The sequence below is a fragment of the Phaenicophaeus curvirostris genome, chromosome 1 (genome assembly GCF_032191515.1).
Source record: "Phaenicophaeus curvirostris isolate KB17595 chromosome 1, BPBGC_Pcur_1.0, whole genome shotgun sequence".
Lineage (NCBI taxonomy): Eukaryota > Metazoa > Chordata > Aves > Cuculiformes > Cuculidae > Phaenicophaeus > Phaenicophaeus curvirostris.
Genome location: NC_091392.1, coordinates 53,195,130 through 53,221,303, shown reverse-complemented (window position 1 = coordinate 53,221,303; position 26,174 = coordinate 53,195,130). Strand labels below are relative to the sequence as shown.

At 36.6% G+C, this 26,174-nt stretch overlaps 1 protein-coding gene across 1 annotated transcript in view; it reads right to left on the bottom strand.

Annotated features, from left to right (window-relative positions):
• TMTC2 (transmembrane O-mannosyltransferase targeting cadherins 2) overlaps nt 1-26,174 on the bottom strand; it is a 247,617-nt gene that overhangs the window by 64,652 nt on the left and 156,791 nt on the right. Inside the window, exons 4-7 of the mRNA XM_069858349.1 lie at nt 20,582-20,696; nt 5,844-5,929; nt 4,806-4,990; nt 3,076-3,154 (exon numbers count right to left, since the gene is read on the bottom strand). Of these exons, the coding sequence (XP_069714450.1) occupies nt 3,076-3,154; nt 4,806-4,990; nt 5,844-5,929; nt 20,582-20,696 (465 nt within the window). The remainder of the gene's footprint in view (nt 1-3,075; nt 3,155-4,805; nt 4,991-5,843; nt 5,930-20,581; nt 20,697-26,174) is intronic.

The following is a 26,174-nucleotide window of genomic DNA, read 5'->3' as shown; positions in this document are numbered from 1 at the left end:
TTCTTAGCTGAGCTGTTGCACACCTGGCAAAATAAATCATGGCAATGGAAGACTAAAATCTACCCTGCAAGTTTTCATACGCACAAACTTAGAACATCTAAGATGCAGGTCTTCTGGTCCTGCCTTTCGTGCCATGACCGAACTGCAAAGTCAAATGCATGGCTTGTTTCTGGAGGCCCAATACTTCTTTTTCCTTTATGAGGTGAACGACTTAAGAGTTTTAAAGGATGACAGTCAGTCGGACAGGCTGACACCCTGGAGGAATGAGTCTCTGGGCCTGTCAGAGCAAAAGATCCATAGAAGCAAGCATAGGTAAAGTGCAACACAAACGGAAGCAGGTGGTGTAAAGGCTTAACGCTGCTGGAGTGTTAATGCTACTGCACTCCAAGTGCTGGAGTTCAAACCCTAAATCAGTTAAAACTGTTTGTGTCTCATTTTTTTTTCTTTTTTTGAGTATGTCATGTACATCGTACAGGGAAAACGGTTTCCAGAAAAGCTTCAATGCAATTACTGAATAATTATTAAAAATTAGAGGAAGCTCTGTGTTCTTACATCACATGCCAGTGTCGAACACTGAATCAAGCAAGGCAACTGCCAGAATCTCAGAATGGATCAATCACAATGACAACTGCAGCAGATAATCCTTGAACTTATTCTTGAATTTCATGATAAGCTGCGAAGACTTTTTCCACAAGTAAAGAGACAGGGAAGGTCTCTTCCTTCCCAAGCAGATGGGGAGCACTCCCCCGCTTACCCCCCTTCCTCCTCAGCAATGAACATAAGGTGAGTGGGCACAGCTCAGATTCAGGTTCATGCAGTTCCAAGCACATGAGACAGGACTACCCTATTTCAGTTCTTCTAGTCTCCCTTTTAAAGGCAAGAAGTAGGCAGACAAGTTTATGTAATGCTGTTTATCAAAGAAAGTGTTATCATGGAAGTGTTTATGATTTTATCTTGAACATCAAAACAAAAACAATCTGGTTGGCCTCTTGCTGCCCAATGATATGATATGGTATGAGCTGTAGAGCGGATGCATTCCTGTTCTCTTGTCACATCCAATGTAAAGAGATAACTGAATCAATGTTTAGGATTTACCCCACCCAGCTTGAGCTAGCAAGGCCAAGTTAGTTATATGAGCTCCTTTCACAGGAGAAGTACACTTGCAGGGGATTACTTGTATAGTCTAAAATAGATGTCAAAATCAGATGGGCTTAATTACTACTCAGAGGTTTCTTTTTCCTCCCACACTATAAAGTGAGCTACACCTAACTAGCTCTGTCTTGTCATCTAAACTTTACATTATTACAAGTAGGAGAGACTAACCAAATTCTGCGTCTAACTGCAGTCACATACAGTCATGGACATGTGCATCCAGGACAGCTTTAAACAAAACAGCCTGGGTCCTGCTGTTAATAACACTGCACTACGTTCAGTTCCAGCCATTGCTGTACTCTGCATGTAGCCTCTCGGATTGTCTTTGCAGCACAGCCAACAACCCAGCAACTAGCGTGGAGCAAGTTCTGGCTTCCCTGCAAAAGCTGCTGTCACAACAGCAACCAAAACACAAATAAAATATATTCTATGTTTAGCATAAGCTGCGCTTTATAGACCTCAATAATAGCCTGTTGCTTTTTCCAATAGGCTGAAAGGGGCTAAGGTAAGCTTAGTCGACCCTAACTTGTTATGCTGCTAGGACATCTGTGAAGTGCTGGTGGCTGCCTAAAGGGAATTGAAACCAGAGCATGGGCTAAGCAGTGGAGGGAGGAAGTGTAGCAGCAGCCAAACCCAGCAAAGGACTGAGCTGGTCTTTGTGTTCACTACTGTTTTGTGAGTTAATAAATGCAAATCCCAGCAATAGAGTGAACTTGGATATCATGGACTATGCTTATAAAGGAAGCTGAGAAAGGTCTTCTGAACCTAAAAAAGTAACCAATGTGCAAAAAAAGTAAAAAACTAAAGAATCTTATAGGTCATAGCGGTTCTAAAGGCAGCATGGGAAAAGAAAAACAGTGGCACATGCCCTTGCATTTTAGGCATTGGGAGGGAGAAAAGAAGCCACAGAAGAACCATGATTCCTCTTGATCCTAGTGGTTTCTACATTTATTTTTGATTGCTCTACTTTGAACTACTTGAAAGGCACCTTAAATCCTTTTCTGTCCCAGCAAGGAGCTCACAGGGTCTACTGGGCCAGACATTGAAGCTGCCCTTTCAGAGTGAAATCTACTTAAAAGGATCTCTGGAACAATTAATAACCTGTCCTCCTGTTTACAGATCTGAATATTATAAATCATAATTCATATTATCTTCTTTATCTGTTTAATGTATCCTGTATAAAGATGCGATGACGAATATGAGGAGCAGAAGTTAAGAGTTTAACAAGCAAAGAAAAACAAACAAACAAACAAACCACTCCCAAATCTCAGCTAAATTAATGTTTCTTGCAGTAGCCAAGGGACTCTGCTGAAATTCTGAAGGACAGATAGGCTGGTCCAGAAAGAATTCCCTTACTGTAGATAACTAACTAACAGTACATCAGTTGGAAAATAAGATTTTGGCACAACCTGCAAAAGACCCCAACTATCTCTGCGGACTTGTTAGGACATCTGATTGGCTTACAAGGAAATTTAAATTCCAACACTCACATTAAATTTTATGTTATAATCAATCTCACTCCATTTTCTACTAAGTAAATACAATTACTTCTTAATTTCAAAGATAACTAAATGGGAGATTAAAAAAAAAACAAACGAACCTGTATGAACTGCACATGGTGTCTCCAAGATGCCAGATGAGAGATTCTGGAGGCAGAGAAAAAACCCTAATCCATTCATTCTAAATGTAGAAGTGCTGCATGGACACTCTTAAGTACATCCAGTAACTAACAGTCTCATCATTTTTTTTGTCTTCTCCAACATTACAGTTGCTGGCATTTAAGCTCTGAACTCGATTTGGCTCATATCTACTGATGGCAATTATTTTTCTGTTTATTTGAGCACCAGTTGCCTGACTCAGCTTTTTTATTTTGCCCTGCCTGACTCTTCAAGTACCTTTCAGAAGCACTAGCAATGCACCTACCCATCATGTTGTATAAGCTCTGTGGTGCAAACTGTCTTGGCATTTTCTGTATTGCTTCTTTGTATACCATAAGGGCATCCTGAAAAAAGAGACACAAGTGGGACAAATCATCAATAAAGCACCAATTTCAAATTGGTAAAATCAAACTATCTTCCTTCCCCAAATGAAAGGTGCAAAGAGAAAGAAAACACAATCAGTGTCACAAATACCAGAAAGATTTCACATTCCTCATTTACAAAAATTTTACCAAATTCAGTGAAGCTTATTGCAAGAGATCAGATTAGTTCAAATACTGCAACTCTTCCCAGGTGGAAATAAAAGGAACTTTTTTTTTAAACCCCTGATTGATTCATGAATTTATAAATCTATACAACATTCTATCGGCTTACAGAGAGTATGGAATAATATCAAACTGCAGACAAAAGATTTTCTAATGACTAAGCTACAGTAAGTGACCTAAAAAGAAAGGAATCATAACCCTCACATAATTCTCACAACTGAAGTCTGCTCCACAGAAAGAATGAGATGGATTATAGTGTCAAGAATGCCAAAATTGGATTCCCTTCACAAATGTGTTATACCTTGAATTACTTGATCACACATTTATGATCCGTTCAGCACTTAGGATGCTTACTGGTGAGTCTGTTAGCTCTGCATCATTTTCTATATTATCCCATCAAATACTTGCAGTTTGTGAAGGCTGAAATATGCTTGAAAAATACCTAAGTGTATGATCAAATCAAGCTTGAGTCAGAATGCAATGACCACCAGACAGAAATCTGATGGTTTATTTTCTTAAAATCCCTTGCACCTTCCAGGTATTGCACTCCAACTCCACACTCTATTGCCCTGCAGACAATACGCTGCTTTTCTCTTACTTTTATGGATGTATTAGTTGTCTATGTCTGTGTTTTACCCAATTAGTAACTGTCATGTGACAGAGCTGAATGACAGAAAATCCATAAAGATTGTGCATGCCTAATCTTAAACAGCTGACGTAACAGTTGCAGTCAGAGAGAGTTATATGGATCAAAACCATGTGCAACTCCTGTTCTGAAGTATGCCTCGCAATGCAAAGAGAGAATGGCTTTCTTTCAAATACCGCTAGAGGCCAAAACTCAAGCAGATGTCCAGTGTTAGTAATTTCATGAGGGAGAATGTGGAGAGGAATCACAAGCATCACACTTTCTGTGATTTGCACAGGTAAATGAGATGGTATGGGTTGGGTGCAAGTATGGCCACATAAAAAATATCCAATCCACTTTTGCACATAAGTCAAGTTATCTGAAAATAGCACATAATAGGATGTTTTTAATTATTCCAACTCGGTCTTATTTTTAGAGACTCAAAAGTAAACATAATTGCATTTTTTAAACTAAAGATGAACTTACTGCATCTTGAATTAAAAAGCCAGTACACTTTAGGTCAGCTGGTCTGTAGTCAGCCTATGTCCTTTGCGTACCAGCCATGGTCACAAACCCAAGAAGAATGAATTAACACACATCAGATGTGACCATTGTTAATGTTGATTCTGACATCAGAACATAAAATCAACACTGTCACACCTGTGGCTGTAAAGAATAAATATTCTCTGTAGAGAACACTTATCTTGATTTGGTGAAATTCAAGCAGTTTGTGCCTGCCATGTATTTTGAAAGTCTGGATGGAAGCAATAGGTATTATTTATGTATGAAGGTTTTATCATATTGTAGACAAATCTGGAGTCTTACCTCATAGTGTCCTTGTTCATGAAAAAGTTTTCCTAAGTTATAAAGACAGCTAGTAACAGAGCTTTTATGAGCATGCGGATCTTTCAAATTTTCATCAGGGATCTCTGAACACTTCAGGAAAGTCCTCCTGGCTTCCTCTGTCTTCCCTTGGTTCATCAGGATAATCCCAGTATTTAAATAGGCAGCTGTGGAGAATGGAAAAATCTTATGTTTAATGAGGTTCCATTATGTTTTATCTAATCTTTGTGTTACTTCAAAGTAATACCTGAAAGAGATCCCACAGTTATTCAGTTTGGCTTCATTATAATATAGATCAGTCAATAGTGTAAGAGGAACATACAAGAGGTAAAAGTTCAGAGACGGGGAAAGGAGAAAGTGGCTCTAAAGACTGAGGAAGGAGGCAAAGGAACACTACCTAGGCAGGGCACTTAATTTTTTTCCTCCTATTAGTACTGTATCAAGCATATAACGCCATTGTTTGAAATGCTACAAAAATATATGAATGTTTATACATAAAGACATACCTGTATGTGTATATATACATATATAGAAAATTTAAGATTTAAGCTACAAAAAAGTCAGCAATCTCAAAAAGCGCACGCTTAATTTTGGAACTGATTATTTCCCATTACTCACAGGCAAGGAAAGAAAAATGAAAGGACTTCAAAAATATTTGTATTATTCACTCACACCACATACCATGAAAATCAGGGACTGGCTGTAAGAAACAGAAAAGAGGAGCCTGAAAAATTTGAGCAGTAGCATCTATGGGTCATCACCCCAGGTCAAAAGCGTTTTAGGTTCTAACAGTGCTGCCCAGTGCTAACTCATTATCTGGTTCTTCCCTGCAGCTCATTAAATGTACTTGTTGACTAATAAACATTTGCCTCCAACTGAAAAGTGCACAGTCTCACCTTTTCCTTTCTAAATGATAAAGTTCTGAAAAAAGAAAGAAATTGTTATAAAGAGTAGGAAGATTTCCTTAAAAAAAAAAAAGTAAGTATTGGTAAGTAAGGCTTGTATAGTTGAAGTACTTACAAGCAAGTGTGGGTCTGCTACCAATTGCCAGTTTATAGTAATGCAATGCCTCCGAAAACCTGCTATTTTCTTGAAGTAGTAATCCTCTGCATAAGGACAAAAAAGAAAAAAAGAAAGAAAAAAGAGAAGAGAGGGAGATTACTGCAAAGACTAATTTCAAAATAAATACTGAAAACAAAACAAGGGTAATGAAGAAAAATACGTTTACTGGTATTTCAGAGATACAACCATCCATATGGCTTTAACAAAACAGATGTTAAATGCAATAGTTTTGGTTTTCATGGAAACCAGAAGATTCATTTACTTAGTTGAGAAAATGGTAGGTGTGAGACTTCTTAAAGTGGACGGTGTATGATGGAGGTATTTGTAAAAAAGTCATTCATGTTTAGCCTGTTATCTTTTTTTTTACTTGAAATAAGCAAATCTTCCTCAGATGCACAATAAAGTTAAACACCTAACACTTTGCATGTATTACCTTAACCAGTCCTTGCTGAGCAATTTCACCAGATTATCCACTGCACAGCCAAACACTTACATCAGTTCAATTTTTTCCTGTCTTCTTTCCGCCCCAAACAAATTTAATAACTAAAGAGGTATAAAAAATGATAACGAATACTTCCAGTTCTTGGCTAGTTTTATACTGCATGGGCTTTAATCAAAGCTTTTAAGACAAGTATCCTTGTAATTTATAATTTGCACCAGCTAACCACAAATTCATGAGAAATAAATGGCCTGGACATCATTAACATGAATTCACAATTGTATGCTTAAATGAAGGTTCAAAGCATAGAATCATAGAATCATAGAATAACCAGGTTGGAAAAGACCCACCGGATCATCGAGTCCAACCATTCCTGTCAATCACTAAACCATGCCCCTCAGCGCTTCGTCCACCCGTGCCTTAAACACCTCCAGGGAAGGTGAATCAACCACCTCCCTGGGCAGCCTGTTCCAGGGCCCAATGACCCTTTCCGTGAAAAATTTTTTCCTAATGTCCAGCCTAAATCTCCCCTGGCGGAGCTTGAGGCCATTCCCTCTTGTCCTGTCCCCTGTCACTGGGGAGAAGAGGCCAACACCCTCCTCTCTACAACCTCCTTTCAGGTAGTTGTAGAGAGCAACGAGGTCTCCCCTCAGCCTCCTCTTCTCCAGGCTAAACAACCCCAGCTCTCTCAGCCGCTCCTCATAAGGCCTGTTCTCCAGCCCCTTCACCAGCTTTGTTGCTCTTCTCTGGACTCACTCCAGAGCCTCAACATCCTTCTTGTGGTGAGGGGCTCAGAACTGAACACAGGATTCGAGGTACAGTCTCACCAGTGCCGAGTACAGAGGGAGAATAACCTCCCTGGACCTGCTGGTCATGCCGTTTCTGATACAAGCCAATTATATATACATTATATATATATACACACACACACATATATACATTATAGAGTTCCTATAGTTTCAGCTGAAAAAAATGCATAGATAAATGAATTAAAATCACAGGGATTTTAAAATCCTTAAAAATTAACATTTCAGAGTGCACTCAGACTTTATTATGCAGGAGTGGATGTCCATCTTTATATATCTCAAAGTATCCAGGAAAAAACAAATGTAGCTACTTCTTTTAGGTGGGAGGGTTATCATATCTCTCTGTAGTTTCCCTAACCTACACCAATTTTGATTTCTTCCCCTATGCTTTTATCTGCTGATAGCTTTTCAAACTGCAAAGTGCTTTGACTTTTTCCATCTCCAGTCTCTAATCAGAGATATTTTATTCCCCTCCAAAAACCTCAGAAAACTGCTTGTATTAAACCAGTAGAGTTTGGTGGAAGGAAAGAGTAGGGCAGTTAGTTAAAGGAGTAACCACCATTGTTTGCATCCTATTGTTGCGTTAGGATTTAACAGAATGGATGAATATATCTTGTTTTTTCTATAATATCTATCAGCACCATGTGGCCTTGCTTTTGAAACTCTCTCTCAACTACCTTGGGATTAGGTAGTAAATCACTTTTAACATCTGATTAGTGCAAAAATAACTGTCATTTTTGTCACTGGAAACTATGATGCTTATTCTTGTATAAACATTTATTTAACTGTGTTCAGGTAGTATACCATTTTAAAATGTAGAATTTGTTCTACTTATTTAAGCTAGTGGTTTTGTTTTCACTGTTTATTCTTGTTAGCATTATGCTGTCAAATTAAACATGGGAAATGAGCAAATTTGAGCAATTTTGTCGTCCAAGTTGAAAAGGGGCTGTAAAGCAGCAGAAACTGCTAGCAATATCAACCAAGCACTTGTCATAGGGACTGTCAACCTACATGTAGCTTGGAATTGGTTCCAAAAATTTTGTAATGGAAACAAAAGTCTTGAAGATGAGGAGAGTTGTGAATGTCCTTCTGCGACAGATGACAACCAGTTGAGGGACATTATTGGAGCAGACCTGTGCAACAACTCAAGAGCTTGCAGAACTAAATGATCACTGAACATTTTTTGACAGTTGCACCAAATTGGAAAATCAAAAAAGCTCGACAGACAGGTGCCGCGTGAGCTGAACAAAAAATTTAAAAAGTCATCATTACAAATTCTGCTCTGCACTTGAAAGCCAATAGTTTTTGAACTATATAAATCACAACAAAAATGATCAGTTTCTTGATTGCATAGTGACAAGTGATAAAAAATGCATTCTTTATGACAACTGGTGGCATTCTGCGCAGTGGGTGGATCAAGGTGAAGTATTGAAACACTTCCCTGAACTGAAGTGGTTGCAGTCACTGCTTGGTGGTCAGTAAGTGGAATCATCCAATACAGCTTTCTGAATCCTGGTAAAACCATCACAGCAGAGAAGTATTGCCAAGAAACCCAAAAAACACACCAAGAAATGCAATTTTTAAGTACAACATTAGTCAACCGCACAGAACTAATCCTTCTGCATGACAAAGCCCAACTGCATGTCCCTCAGAAGCTACACAAACTGGGCTACAAAACTCTAACTCACCCAGATGACTCACCAGACCTCTCTCCCAATGATTACCACATTTTCAAGCATCTTGACAACTTCCTTCAAGGGAAGTTCATGGAGAAGTTCAAAACACCTTTGATTTGAAGAATTCATCAGTTCCAGGACTCTAGAATTATATGCTACTTAAATAAATTGACTTGTTGGCAAAAATGCCTAGATCCTAATGGTTGTTAATTTCATTAATAAATATTATTCTAGGCTGAGATGTACTGTGAGATACACTGATATTGCAGAACTTACACTTAGCTGGTACTTGCAGAAATTTTAGCAATGAGTGAATAACATTCAGGATATTTTTGGCATGGCAACAATGTTTTTAACTATTGGTAAATGTCTTGCAAGGAGCAAGAGGTACAATTGTGAGGATAGTAACAACATTTTCTAAATTTTCTAGAACCTGAATTTTGTTTGTTGTAAAAATCTTTATCGACTGCAATTATTCCAAGGAAAATTATTATTATGGTGGTATTTTGATCAAGTTTTCTACTGACAGCAGGAGATATAATAAAAAATAAATACATAACAACCTAAAAATAAATTAGTTGTATGGTCTGACATTTAAGCTGCTTCTTACTTTTTTTTAAAAAAACCACATTCTTACACACAATTTTAGGATAAATTTATCACAGAAATTCCATTCATACATTAAGAGAAGTAATACAGTAACTGGTCAACAAAGTAAATTACTTTGGTAACTGTATGACATTTCTGCCTTTTGGATTGAAACAACTTTTATTTGTAATTATTACCGAATTAACCTTCCTGTACAGTACATGCTCTAATACTGGAATTCTTGATTTATTACTTGATCCTTTAGGTGTCTGGGGTTTTTTCCTACTCCTCTTCTGGAAGACTTTATTTCTTTTAAACCTTGTTCCATTAATAGACATTCTCATTTTGTCTATACATATGCAAAACCAAGCTACTCAGATACAAGAATGAGTGCTGAATTCCAGCAAATACTTAGTGTTTTATCTCTATTTACTATGAGGAAGGAACTAAAAGTATGTAATCTAAAAAACTTTGACAAGGCACAGAATTGCCTCTTCTCCTTGTGGAACTGGTCCTGATTGACTGCTAGTTTTCCCTTTGGCTTCTGACAGTATGAAAATGACTAGATTTGTGAGTCTCTAGTTCTAGTTTCAGATGTTAAAAAGTCATTAAAAGTCATTAAAAGGTTCAAAGGAGAACTAAAAAATATTATTTTTAGTTCAATAAAATTAATACTTGAGGGTGTTACGCTTCTGAGAAGTAACTGTCTTGATGTTCACTGATGAAGGGATAAATAGTTATTTATATAGATAAAAAGTTAAAATTATGAAAGTTGCATTAAACTAAAATATTAGGAGAGTTTTAAAAGCAGATATATTTTACTTCAAAGGTGAAAAAATCAGATTCCCTCTAGATGCAAGATCAAATAAAATGCAGGCATACAAATATACTCACCAACTTCTATCTAATTATTCACAACACGCAACTAAGACTAAACCCAAACACTTCAGATTTAGAGACTGCCAAAATTAATACTGCCTGTGAAATGTCATGCTTCTCTTTTTAAAGCGTGTATTATAATTCTCGTCTCTGACTACATTATTGCTCGCTATTACTTCCACAGGTCTATTGTCTCATTCACCACCTGGAAGGAATACAAATGAGCAATAGTTCAATATTTGCTTCTGCCTCTACCTTTCTGAAAATGAAACACCGCATTCTTGTAAATATTTACCTTTTGAGCAAGATACAAAGAAGTTAGCTCCAGGATCAAATGCCAAACTACTGTTTATATCAAAATTAAAGAAAATCTGTAGGTCTTCAGGTCCTGTATTCTTTCCACTGCTGCACTTCACAGCATCTAAGCCATTCCTAAGACAAAAATAGTTGTGATTTTCAGCTAAGCATTACATCTGAGAGGCACACCCAAGGTTCTGAGAAACAGGGCAGTTCAGCCTTGCTGCCACATGACTTAGTCACTGGTCAGCAAAGACTGCAGGGCTAGTGAAGGAACAGCACTCCAAAGCAAGGGCCCTGGGAGAGGAGCAGGGATCTCATTCTTGATGCTTTCTGTTTGCTTTCAGCAACACTGAGTTCAGTTAGCAAGTCCCAGAGCTGCCTTTGAAAGTAGCTTGCCCTGAAGATTGCTCACCATGATCAGGGAAAACATGAAATGAAGATACAGGCTCAAATGAGTAATTACCAAAGGGAGTATGTCCTTCACTACATGGCTGCAAAGAGAACATCAGAAGAAATGTTACCAAAAGGGTCTGTTCAGCACTTAAAGCTTTCCAAAGAAGCTGAGAATTTGAACTCAATTATCTTTGTAGTCTGCTAAGTTACATTAACAACTCTTCAACAAGCTTCAAGTGGGATTTTGATTATATAGTCTTTCCTTCTCTTTCAGAAATAGGTGAAATATGGATTATTTTGTCACAGAAACACTTGCTTTTCCATCATTGAAGTTGAATTTGGAGTTTCTTTCACTTCAGGAGAGAGGCCAAAGCCATGAGAAGAAAGTTCAATATGTCTCCTATGCCGTATTTTCACATGTATCAGCATTTACCATCTTTAAGGTAGAGAATTTTCATCCAAGACACTCAAAATTGGTTTAAAATCATTAAAAGTAAACCTGAGGTGACTTTATAAACATATATCAAGGGCAAAATCTGAAATAAATGCCAATTCAACTAGAGAATTGCAGAATGCCCTTCAAGCAAACTGACCATGCCTGTACTGAAAGTAGATGTGGTGTCATAAACTGTGAACTAATAGCTGCGTAATTACCATAGTAAGCTAAGCTTGCAAGAAATGAGCTGAATAGCTGCAGAACAGAGAAGCATCAGCAGAGGCAGATGAAATGGGACTCACAGGCTATAAAAACAGAAGTCTATGACTTCCTGTGGTATAATACATTTATTATAGAATCATAGAATCATAGAATAACCAGGTTGGGAGACACCCACCGGATCACTGAGTCCAACCATTCCTATCAAACACTAAATCATGCCCCTTAGCATCTCGTCCACCTGTCCCTTAAACGCCTCCAGGGAAGGTGACTCAACCACCTCCCTGGGCAGCCTGTTCCAGTGCCCAATGACCCTTTCTGTGAAAAATTTTTTCCTAATATCCAGCCTAAACCTCCCCTAGTGGAGCTTGAGGAACAGCAAAATAAGTTTGTTTTTTGCAAAAGAAAGCAGCTGGCAAAAGGAGTGGCCAGCAGCAAACAACTGCATCTGATAAAACAGATAAATTGGGTGGTGGTCTGTCAACTAAGTGGCACCTGGGGTGAGTCAGAGGCCTCACAACCTGATGTTGCTTAAGATAAAAAAAAAAGACACCCCCAGAAGCATGTACTGAGCTCCCTGCCTCACAGACGTGGCGAAGAGCAGACTCCCCACTTCTGAAGATACAAGTGACCCTGCCAAGGGCCAATCAACACAGAGTAACTGGACTTAGTCCCCACCAAGAGGCACCAAAAAGTTTTCAAAAGGTATAAAATTGGTACCTGAAAACCCTTTTACTTGCTTTATATCTACTCGTTAACCAGTTATAAGTGTTTAAGCACTAATGCAGCAGTGAATTTATCAAGGCAATTCTGCATTTGTTTTAATCTGTCACTTGAATTACTACTTACTGCCTCTAGCACTGCAAAATCGTCTCTTTGACTGCAACCCCGTTTGGGCTGAACCATAAGTATTAACTCTGTGAGTAACAGTCTCTAAGGAGGGTCTAGCAGGTAACTGGATTCTGACTCGTAGCAAAAACACATATAAGCACACACACATACCCTTAAGTCATAAACCATCAGCCAAGTCTGAGATTTTTAACCCTGGGACTCTATACAGGAGGACCTCCTTAGCCACCTGTAAGAATCTCACCTGCTTAATATGACACTCCTTGAAGTTCCCACCATCTGTTTGCTCAGCCTCATTTTGATAGTCCCAATTTTCCTTCCTTAGACAACTAATTTCCCTCCAGCTGATTGCACTAGAGTTGAAGTCAGAAACTGGCAATGACAGATGGAGTCTGTTCTTCCTCACCTACTGGCTCTCACAACTTTTAGACAAAATTAGTTCTTTTCTCCTCACCTGGAAACGAGCAATTCAGGGATTATTTGCAATGTAAAAAAATGGTAAACGCTTTCTAAAAAAAGGTTTGGTGCCTGCATATTTCCTCCTATTTTGTGGGGGGAAAAAAAGACTAAATTAGCCAAAACTTTTCAATTTGGCTAGTAAATTTATGTAATTGCACAATCAAACAATTTAAAGTTTGTTTTTCATGCTTTATACTATGCTTTATTACACTGAAGGCATCTTTAAAAAATTCAGGGTGTATTTGTAATGCTGAAATATCGAGTTCTACTCCATTTCCTTTCAAAGGAGACAGTTGATTCTGTCAAGGAAGTTCCTTCTATAGCCAGCAGTGGATCTGTCCTTGACATGCCTTTCCTCTTCTTAGTTCATACTTTGAAATGATAACTGCTCTTTGGATATTGCTAACAGAGGAGAGAAGAGGCAGATAGAAAGAATACAAAAGTAGTGATACAGTGCAAAGCATTGAATGCAAGCCAGTGGTGCAGCAAAGCAATTGGCACGCATTGAGTATGTACGTATTTTTAGTGGTTATAGAGACACAAAGGAGGAACAAAAGGAAGTATATCCTTGAAATAAGGATGCTTGATACAGAAAAGTAAGCTCAAGTGATAAAGAGCTCAAAGTCTTTTAGCACTTTTCAATAAAATCCCTACACTTGGTAAGAATACCAAGCTAAATAAATAAAAAAGCCTCCCTCCCCCCCGTCCCCGAAGAAAAAAAACAAAACAACAACCCAAACACAGGAGCAGTTGCTTCACGTTTGCAGTTCCAAAACTTTTGTCTTTTCCAGTCTACCTTCCAGTTGTAAGGCAGATAAATTAAAACGTTAATTTAAACATGCAACTTCTGTTCAAAGAAACTTTACTGACATAATTGGGAAAATGTGAAGTCTATCAGATGGAGGGAAAGTGAGGAAGAAGTCAATGGCTCCTTTAGCTTAGTAAGACAAGTACCGTGGAAGAAAGAAGTTCCCGTCTAGAAATATATGAGGATGAAATTACTTGGAAAAGAAAAAGCTACTTAAACCATCGGACACAAAGCAAACAGTTATAAATTGACCACGAATTAATATAGGATTAAGTAGGAGACAAGTTCTAACTATCACAGTGGCAAAAGAATTACTTTTCAACAGGATTTCTTTTGCCTGCATTGCTTCTAGCAAATATTACAATGGGGTGTGAATCATTTAGGAAATGCAGGAAATGTGCTGACTGCTCACAAGAGTAGCAGACTTCAACCAGTGACTTAGGAATTTCTCATAATTCTGTTTGTCTAATACAAGGAAAAGGGAAAGGAAAAAGGAAAAAAGAGAAAAAGATAAGGAAGTCCTGACCCTCTAGAGACTACACACATTGCTTCTATAGAATTGGGCATTTAAATAAATGCAGGAAAACATTTTCCCCTGATGAGTTCTTTGCACCTTGAATTCTCTAAGCTGTAAACTTCTATGTATCTTGCTCAACCAACAACTCAAAAAATCTTACTGTCTTCTTTCTCTGCCTTGGTTTTGACCTAAAGTCACTGAACCATAACGGCATAAAACTGTTCTCAGGGACTGAAAAGCAGTAACAAAGTATAGTCGGTAGACAGTCTATAGTTTTTCTCAGATAACATGTTCATCTCTTCCCAGTGTAGTCTTTTTAAAGCCAGAGGGTCTGCTTAGAAAGCAAACTCCTCAGTGACTAAAACTGGCATAAAGTGACCACTTACAACACACAGGAACCGCTAACTGTCATCAAGGTCAACATGTGTGTTAGAGAAACAGCTATACAGTTTTCAAACAAGGTACAACATTGAAGTAGTTTAATCAATTTTGTTTTACTGGTTAACAACAGTTAATACAGAGCCTGTTTACTAGTATTTTACCACGACTGCACTATATCCATGCCTCAAGCTACATTCATCCCACTGATTTCAGGTGGGATTATCAACAAAGAACTATATTTACCTAAATGGTACACTGGCGAACAAAGAAGCAAATGGCAGAAAATCCTCTTTTATTCCCTACACGGATGTGTCTCCAGCCACGGAGCAACAGAGGATGTGCTTTGCCTAAGGCAACTGTCTCACTCTCATTTGCAAAACTAGTCAGTAGAAAGACAGGCGTGGATGCTACAGCAGCCCTGTACATGAAACTGGTCTTTAATTAAGTCTTTTTTGGTTCGGTGTTTTGGGGGGAAGTTTTTTGTTTGTTTGTTTGTTTGTTTTTTTTAAGTAATTAAGCCATTTAACTACTTCACTAAATGAGACCTAAACTTTTGTCAGTCTACAACTACGTCTCATCAACAAGAAAGCCACTCATTAAGGAACAGTAGGAATAGGGATGTTCAATGTTTTCCAATAACATCCTGTTGGCAAATATGTAAATGGAACATAATTCCTACTTTTGCAATCAATAAGAAACCACATACAGCCAGCAGGCATTAAGACAGAATGATCATTCCCTTTGCAGAACTCACTAAACACAGACATAAAAAATCGAAGCAAAATAATCACCCCCAGAATAACCTCTTGTCTTTCAGACAGTGCAGTCAAAACCCTGTCTGTTCTTCCAGTTCTAGGGAAGAGCTTTCCAAGTGCAAGCAAACTGGTCAGCAAATAGAGTTCTTTTCTTTGTTACTGGGGCAGTTCAGTTGGGACTAGCGCCATTTCAGCATTGCATGAATTCTCAAATTCTCACAACCTCCGTTTCCTTGATAGAGAGAGGGCTGCCGTAGGCAGGAAGAGTAGTGTTAGTCCTGACTTTCTCCCTCCTCTGAACACTGGGCAGTGGTGTGCTGTGCCAGCAGTGCTCAAACAAGACATCTATTCCCTTTCATGTGCCCTAGCAGGCAACACAGGTTAAGAGCTGCAGAGAATTTCTTACGAGAAGAACCTTTTACAAAATGTCTCCCATTCAGTCTTGGAGTCCCATAATTATTTTTCTAATTTTATAAATGGACAAAGGTTACATAAAGACTATGAAACACCACAATTTCAAATATTGAAGCACGTAATTGAATAGCTAGGTCACTGTATGTATTTCAGCTCTCAATATTACCAACAAAAGTATCTACTTCATGCAGGCCCTACAAAGAGCCCTGGAGCAGAGTTCTGCACTGCAGGACACCACCACTCACCAAAGTGACCTTTGGGTAGTACCTCAAGAGGAGATCTCACAATACAGCAAGATTTTATCAAGACAACTTTTGTTACACTAAGACACAAATTTCAGCCATTGTCTTCAACAGCAGAAGAAGCAGCTGGCAAAGCAGAGAATAATTCCAAACAGGTTTGTAACAAGTTTGCATTCACAGCTGAGAAAAAACTTTCAAGTATTTAGACAACAGATTACACGTCCTCTTTGCTATTTAACTCAGCATCCTGCATTGTAAAAACGTGTAGGCTATCAAAGAAGAGGAATCATAACCCTGACTTGTTTCCTACTATGCAAAGTGGGGCAGCAAATTTGTCTCAGGCAGATTCAAATACAGTTCAACATGGGTTAGTAGGCAAGTCTGCTTTTAGTGCTTTTTGTCTCTGATAGTTCAGCAAAGGACGTTTTTATGCCAGCATCCTTAAAAGGCAGAAGCAGAGGAAACACGATTTCAGATGCTACATAGTCTAACAACAACAGACAAGGAAGAACTTCACTAATGTTGCTTTTACCCAACGATGTGGAGTTAAGCTTTGCATATAACAAATTTCTGCAATCCCACACTTCACAGAACTAAAATTTCAGTTAGCATTTAAGACTGCACCCTAAGAGAAATCTAAGAAGTCCACATTTATTGACACAATACACTAAGCTTTTTACCCAAAGTAAAGTTTATGGAAATTCAAACTTTGAACTTATTCAAAGAAATCTAATTATTTAAATAATAAACTTGTACACAGCCCTGTATCACAAAAGGCAGAACGAGATATTTTGGGAAAGAAGCAAAAGGACAGCTGTTTGAATGACCTTTAACATTTATAGGGCATTTTATGTTCCAAAAATACAACATTGAAAGTAATTAGTATAATTTTAAAGGATTATTCAATATTTACATAAGATTGTGAACATCCTTAAAATTGGCTGAAAAACTCAAGGTAATATAGATTACTGATACTGATGACAAAAGAACACTCCAAGCAGAGCTGAGCCTAAATATAAATAAATGCAAAACTGGTTTTTTGACTGATAAGCAATTTTACTTTAGGCAATAATTAGAAGCAATATGAAACTACAAAAAAAACCCATGAGCTTTAGGTAACAATCATAAGGCAACAAAGATTGAAAAGAGAAATCCTAAAAATAGCTTGGTTGTAATCTACTGAACATTGCCTAGTACAGAAGAACAAATTACTGGTTTTCTACAGCTCTGTCCTAGATACCTTACGGTATTAAAATACCTGGATTCTAATGTTTAAAGAAAAGGCATGGAAAACGATCTAGGTTTATGCTGATTTACTATCCTCTGAAATATAGCTGAAATCAGCAGTGTTACATAGCTTTGAGAAGTCGGCTTTCAGATTTATTTGTAAAAATTACCTGCAGAGCTGTCTCAAGACATCAGAGAAGTTATTTATAAGACGCCATTTTATATGTATTTTTTAAGTACAAACAGCCTTATTAAAGTCATATTGTAATACATTTTCTATCTACAGCATAAGACAACTGAAATCCTTTCTGCACTGAAATTGCTATGAAAATCATAAATTATTTCAGAGTTGCCAGGAATTTGCCCTTTGAGGTTTCCATGCACGTTTCAGAAAACAAGCTTCCAAACAAGAATTCAAGCCCCTGGCCTAAACTCTGGTTTCCTAAATTCGAGGCCACAGATCCAGATCCTATCTTCAAGACACACTAGGTCACAAGCTATCCTGAGGCATAAGCGATGCACAAGTCACACTTATATTTATTTGGACCTAAGAAATATCAACAGAACAAACCCATTTAAACTCATATCTGAAGTAGTCATAAACCTCCAACCCAATGTTAATGTTAGCAAGAGCTTTTTTTTTTTTTCCTCCTCTTTTTCTTTTAAAAAAATACAAATAATAATAACAAAATTTCTGCTGGTCTCTGAAAGTTTAGGAATTTACTTAAGGTTACAGAATTGACACATTTGGCCACTACGGGAAATTACATGTACAGAGTCAGAAAAAGCTTCAAATGGAGATCATGTAATTAAGTAATCTAAATGAATTCAGTTTAAATTGTCCTAAATGGCAAAATTTTAGTGTCTCAAAAAAGAAGGAAAGAGATCATCAAATGCTTCTGTTTATGTAGCTTCTCTCTTTGACTGCTACCCATTGAAAATTGTGAATCAATAATTTGTTCCTTGATCAGATAGCCATTTGATTTGCTATTGCTGTGAGTGAATACTGGGCTGCACGTGCCAATTAATTTCTATCAACTACTGAGGCATATGTGATAAGAACAAATAAAGAGGATGTGAGACTACAGTATACTTATGATATATTATGGCTAAAATACAGTAATTAGAAAGGATGTAACAGGGTTTTTTTTTTCTAAAGTTCTACTAAATGACCATTTCGGTTTCAAAGGTTTGTACTAAAAACCTGAAACAACAAACCTAACTCACCTCTTGTAGGCACACACAAGATGTATTTTTCCATTGCAGTATTTTTTGTGAAAGACTCTAGCAGAACTTCACACCATGGATGGGCTGAATTTGCACGGGAACTCCTCAGAGCTTACACTTAAAATAATTGATTCATTTCTGGTCTCATAATATCAAAGCCCACTCTGTTCATCACCCAGTTTTCATGCTGAATATGGAAGTATCCAATACAGGGAAAGACTATAAAACCAAAAAAACTTATGCAAGATCCTTTTTTGCATATGCATAGATATACACATGCTACATAGCAAACACTTCCCTCTGAATATACTTTCTTAACTTTCACAGGTATTCATAAGGTAACTTCATGCCTTATATATTCCACATAGCATTTCAGTTAAATTCCGTTTACACAAATTCAGTAGAATTTCAAGAAATTTTCTATTCAACAGAAATTGTAGGCATGTATTTATATATCAATGGAAAGCTGGAAGATTCTCAGCTTGTTCTGAGAACAGCAAAACTACTGAAATCTGATTTCTTTTCTAGCTTTATATCTTTATCACCCAACCACCTTTCCTCTTATTACTCTGGTATTAACTTCAGTTTCCTTTTATGATATAGTAAGACACAAAAGTACTGTATAAGCATACAAAAAAAATGTAATAGTTATAATTTTCATCCCCAAAATGAATGGTATATGAGAAAAATAGGCGTATCAATCTTGTCACTTTTTGTCCTATAGCCTTCAGCTGAGTTCAGTAGTTCTTTTTTTAAATGTAAGGAGGAGTTTCTACTTAAAAATATGCTTTCCACACTCTCTATTGTCTAACAGACAAAAAATTATGTGCATACACGTATGTGTGGAATTGCATGATTATTAAAAAGATATATATTTTGAGATATGAATTTGATTTTGGAATAGAAATTTGATCATTAAATTATTTCAAGTTTCCAGTATGCCTACCCATAAGGCAAATCAATAAAATAGGCAACTTATTCCTTGCTAAACAAGGAAAAAAGATGAAAAACCTCTATTACAGTAAACTTAATTTTCAGATAATATAAATGACCATTTTAAAGTAGACTTACATTACGTGTTTATTTATTTATTAAAGTTTACTACTCGCATTTAGGTTCTTGCACCCATTGTTTCTCTCTCATACATATTTTTCTACTGCACTCAGGACTTGTTTTTCATACTACTACCTAATGAACAGTAGTCGCCTGGATTTTGTTCTTCATATATAACATGAAACAATAACGCATGGCTGCTGAAGGTGCCTGTCTCGCAGCAGTGTCCTGCTCAGATTGAGTGGGTGATGGCAGGAGGGGAAGGAAGGGTGAGCAGCAGCACAACGAGCAATGCTGAGCAGGGAGCAGGCAAGAGGCCCAGCCAGGTTACCTGGAGAATCAGTCCCATCCCCACTGGGATGGGTAATACAATTATGCTTCAGTGAGAAACTTAGCATGACACTAGCTTCTGTCTTCATGATTTGCTCTGTTAATGAGTTGGGAAATCTTTTCCTTGCTGTATCATTATTTTGATGTTCTTGGTATTTATTCTTTTACTCATTTACAACAGGATTCTAGTAATTAAATTTCCTTGAACCTGTGCTGCTCTGAAATCAGTCACAGGAGAAAAGTATTTTGCTATTTTGACTTTTCAGATCTCTGGAGTTAACTGAGAGTTATTGGCTTATGCTAGGAATTGCTTACACCCAATCCCCCCCCACCAAGTGTTATTCAGATTTTTTAAAAAGTCTAAATAACACCTCTATATTTTACCTGAGTCAGAAACAGATGGAGTGCTACTGTTGTCTCCCCATCTATCCATACTTTGTTCAAGCGTGGGGGTTTTTTGATTCTTTTGAAGCAAACAGATTTCTAAGTTTACCTTCTCCATACCCAATACACAAATACGGGATCATGTTGATGAAGAAAAGGTCCTGTTCTCCCCATAGTTTAAGAAGCATGAAGAATGAAATGACTATTGCAAAGCAACAGCTAACATAATCTTCATTTCCAGCAAGTAAATCAATAGCTCCATTCACAATAGTTTTCACAGATGATCCCACTCCAGGAAAGCCACACATACTTACAAATTATAAAGCATATCAGCCATGTTGCTGCGGTAGTACAAGGCATTTCTATAGGCGCTTTCAGCTTCAGAAATCTTGCTCTGGCTCTTGAGAACATTTCCAAGGTTACCCCATGCTGTCAAGAGGAGAAAACAGTATTCAGAAAGAGCTACAATCCAATTACACATGACAGAGTATCTGAGTATCAGGAAGTTCCTCAGGGAGACAAACCCCACAAAGAAACAATTTTTATGTAAGGAAAGGGGAGAGGTTGGTTGCTTTCTTTCTGCCAGCTCTGTAGCTCTCCATCTTACTGTGAGACTCACATTTCAGAGCAGTGATCTGCATGCATTCTGCATACTTACAGTTTTTGGGTGGGAAAAGGATCTTTAAGAACAAAATATGTCTCTATGCTTTAGAAACCACTATAGGAAAGGGGAAGGACCATTTTATTTTATATTGTCTTTAAGTAAAAGTCTCCAGAGTGGAATGTGGAACTGGGGCATCTTTTCTTTAAGGCTTTCTACTCTAAACAACAAGAAATTTTCCCAGAGTAGACACAGCTCTCACTGAAGTATGAAAATTGACAAATGATGCAGGATTCAAAAGAATGGTTAGGTAAGTAACCATGATTAAAAGCATACCATATGGATATAAACATATTACACAGATCACTAGTATGCATTTTTCTACTTGGAAAACATGTGGTTCCTTTCCATACAATTTATTGTGTTATTCAATGTGCTTTTATATCCCATCTATAAAGGACTTGAGGTAAAAAATATTTAAGGCTCCACATGTGTTCCCTTTGCAGTTTTGTTGAGTGGCACAAAAACTGTACTTGCAAAAGAAACTGAAACTAACATTTTATACGAAACACAGCCCATGTTATTCACAATTTCAGAAGCTAACTTAACTGACATAATTGTAGTCTATGTGCATACATGGAAAAAACACATGATGCTTATAAATACATCAAATGCATTTCATAAAACAGTTCTGCATTCACAAGTATTTTTTTTTTATGAGTGAGACTAATGGAAAGATGATGCATGCCCTTTCCACAAAAGACGCAATACATGGCAAAGTATTCTTTTTTCCAGATGCACTAACCATACACATTATCTCAAGCAGTAGTTAAATTCTGCTTCTTCAGTTACTCAAGCCCTTTTTTAACAGGAATTTGTATCAGTCTCAGGTAATGCAAACTTTCAATGTAGTTTTAACATAACACAATTAAAGAGGTGGACAATTATTTCAGTTACATATTTCATCCTTAGGAAGTGCACTGCTTTCGATCTGTTGTGGTTTGCTGCAGAAGCATCCTGCCACGGAGGTGGAAACAGCAGCAAAACCAGCTTTTCTTCTGAGCAGAATAAACTAATCATTGTCAAGAAATCCTTGCTGGATTCACAAAAATTAAGTTATCTGACTGTGCACAACGCATTTTGTAAAAACAAAGGAAAAAAACAGAAATTCTATGAGAAAATAGCTATCACTTCCAATCACTTACATTTTAGCCTAATATTTTATAAGATCAGAATGAATTAAAAAGTTATTTATAACTGAATTGGCAGAAGTCACAAAAATGTTGCATCATTCTCTTGCTTAATGAAATAAAGATGCTAAAAATATTCTCCAACTCACTCAATTTTTACAATCTTTGCTAGCATACATGCAGAATTTTGAATTTATTTCCCCATTACTGCTATTACTTTTTTTACATGTATAAAACATTTTGGAAGCACTAACTAAGGTGACTAGTCAGCTTGTAAGAATTACATTTGTAAGAAAACACACTCTGATGTTGTTTTGGCAGTACATGACCATCCAGTTTCCCACAGTTGTATGAACCATACAATCTCTAGCTATAATACTTTTATCTTCACTCTAGTCTCCCACAACAGAGGATTACCCCAAATGACCATTTGGACTACTGATAACAATTTCCTGCTATACAGTTGGTTCATCTTTTTGTCTGTTAGACTGGAAAAAACACTATTAACACTGTCAGATGTAAGTTTCTCTTCTAGACTTCATTTCATCCTGTATGCCTGACTATTTAACTGAGTTAATAAAATTTTTAGGGCAATACCTCATTTTACATTCTGCAAAATAATGTGTCAAGCTTTTAATATTAATCAATATTTAACCTGCGCCATTTAATTTGAAAATTATTCCATTTGGACTTTTATCTAAACTTGTAAAATTATGAATGATTAATTTAATTTAAGGTGATAGACTAGAAGAAGTGATAGTAGCAGAAAATAGCAAACATAAACCATGATAATCTCACAATTTGTCATTAAAAGAAACATGAAAACGAAGGTCTTTTTACATCCCCAAACTATAAAAGCTTAATATAAATCTTCACATCTATTTAAATACAGAATTAGTTAGATGAATGACTTAGCTCTGGCTGGAGATGAAAGCACATGGAACGTTTTGTAGACTAAATGCTTATTTGTAGAGATCACACTCATAGCCCTAGAAGTTTCTAACATCTACCATTTGCAACGACTACATCATCTTGGTTGCTTGTATATGAGAGAGAGAGAAAGAGAGGATGCTGTACATGGAAAAGAGACTACATCAGTTACTCAAGGAACCTCACTTATCTTTTTTGTCTTAAGTAGTGCAACTAACCTTAGGAAAAACAAAGAATTTCAATTATTAACTACATCTTTGGCATCCAACTTCTCAATCCATATCTCAAGACAAATTTCTCCTGCAAAACTGTAATAACATTAGTTCAACCACATGCACATTCAACAACAGAAATCAAAATTTTACCTGGTCATGAAGCCACACTCCTATTAAAAACCTACTGTATGGCTTCAACTAAAGTTCAACACTCAACGGATTTTCATCTGTACATGGTGAGAAATTAAAAATTAATATTTTCAAAGGAAAAAGAAACTAGGTCAGCAATTCTAGAATTCAGAATGGATTTTTATTCCATTTATTTTATATATTTTTTCATATAAAATCAGTACATACCTGAAATTGCAAAAGGAAATATTTAAAAATCAGAAGATGCTAAAGTATATATATCACAATTTAATCTTCAGGTTTTCCTCTACTGGGGATTCTATTCAGCACGAGAGAAAAAGCAAGTTGTGAAACAGTTTTATACTATTTACTTTTTGCCTGCTGCTTAATTCCCTGCACACCAACTAGAAGACCAAACTAGTCCCTAGTCTTTAAGAAATAATACTCCATCATACATCAGGAACAAAGGTAAGATTCACATCTCATACATCTATGAAGCAGCCAGCCTATTCAAATTTTTCTTCTTCACATACTTTTCCAGAGATTGTACTCAATACAAATGGACATATTAAAATTTAAAACTTGATTTCATCACCTTGTATGCCAAGCCACTGGTGAACTAAAAAAATATTCCAATGCTTGAGACTTCCTATACTAGCTAGATCTCTTTGCAGCAAAATGTAACAATTTAAAGTTTTGTTGGTGGTTGCTTTTAAATAAATAGCAGGAAAAAGTATGTAGTACCAAATCAGCAGATAAATAACTGTTTAAGTGTTATTTTGGCCATATCAGGCTAGGTTTTTATTAGACTTTAAAGATTACTTTTATACCACCTTGCAGAGACAGTAGGTCAAATTCTTAGGCATTTAATTGTTTTCAAAATGAAAATTAGTATCACAAATTTCAGCTTCAAATTTGACATTATACATATCAGAACAATCTCATAGAAACTAAGGATTAATATTTATCAAGCTTACAAAATACCATGCTGGCATTTTAAACCTTCTCTAAACCCCTTTATTCTGGAACAGAGCACGACAAACAACACTAAAGCAGGAGCAATGTTGTCCAAGCTAATCTGCCTGGATTTAATGAGCACATCCTACTACAGAGAATAGTCGAACTTTCATCTTGCAATTGAATTAGGAAAATAAATGAGAACTGAAATGACTGTGTGCAAATATCTTCCATTTAAATAAATCTTCCTCCTCCTACTGAATCAAGGATTATGTCATGCTATTGAGTGAAACAGAAATAATAAAACAGCAAAGTAAAGTTTCAGAGAAAAGCTCTTGGCTGGTGTAAAAGTATATATGTAGATTACTTAATCCAACAGTTTGCTTTAAAAAAATAACAAAAAAGCCCCCATACATCAGTAACAAAGATAAACTGAAGTATTAAAGGAGGATTCTCCTTCCTCCCCATCACCCCTATATGAATCCATGCAAAATGAGATAATACAATCTATTTGGAATTTCACAATCTATTAAGCATACCTGTTGCCCAAATATCTTTGCTGAAACAGGAAGGAAAAAAATCCTAACAAAATTCCCTATAAAATCACTGAAATGCAACATGGTAAACTCTTAAAAATAATATGGCAAAGAAAGGGCAAATAAAGGAAAACACTATCTTTCCCAGGGTGTTATGCTGGGGCCAAGCAATACCACTTCTAAACCTAACTAGGAGCAAACATACTTGAAAACTAATGAACTAAATAATACTCTAAGTTCAAAAAAAATGACACAATTCACATCAATAAATTATTGAAATTTTGTACTACTTTTCTCACCTTAAACTAGCAGACATTCACAGAATAAAACTTGAAAACCAAATTGATCAATGCATCAAAAAATCTGAACTAGATTATTACTTCAGGGAAACAAACTACTTGCACAAAGACTGAAGTATCAAATCATCCACAACCAAACTGTCAGCAAGTTCCAAACTAGCAACCTTAATTCACAGAAAAATGCACATCAAGCAAAGAAAATTTCTACATAGCTTTAGATATTTGTGCGTTATTTACTATTTTTAGCATATGAAATTTATAAGAGTTGTTCCAGGTTGCATTCCCTTTCTTCATAATCCTTCTGCATTTCTCTGAACTGATCTATGAAAAAAAGTGAATACATAAAAATTATCTTGTATATTTTTCATAAACAGAGTTTGGAGATAAAGAGATGCTAGTCCAGAAAAAAAACAACCCTTTTCAATTTTTTTTTTTTATTGCAATGACATCTGTTTTTTGAAAGTTCTGCAAGGGGTCTGTTGTTATGCTCCTATGAAAAAGATGCTCCCAGGCAACATATATACGAGAAGGGAAACTAACACACGAATCTCAATACAGTGGGAGTATTGAATCCTTGATTGGAAAAAAAACACTAGCATGGCAGAAAATCCAAATCTGATATCTGAACAGCCAGTCATTTCAGAACTGTAACAATTTCTTTAGCAACATAAATATTTGCATGATGCCACTACAGAGCGGGGCAGGATAAGTAATTAAAAAAAAAAGTATCTGTCCTAATTCAAAGAAATTCTTTTAATGTTCAGCTTCACTAGATAAACAGTATTTGCCTTTTTTGTTAATTCTGAGTAGTACTGATCTTTCTTCCCTATTTAAAAGAAAGCCTAGCTCCCACATATAGCAAAGGACAAGAGAGAAGAGAAAGAAGTATGGCAAAGAACTTAACAACCAACCAACCCCTAAAGGAGTTAAATAAAATATATTGGCTTTTATCTGACAAGCTATTGAAGAATATTTTTTATTTCCTCCATTCCTAATAATAAAATTGGAGGAGGGAGATAACATTGTACTCCTGACAAAAATTGAGTGGAA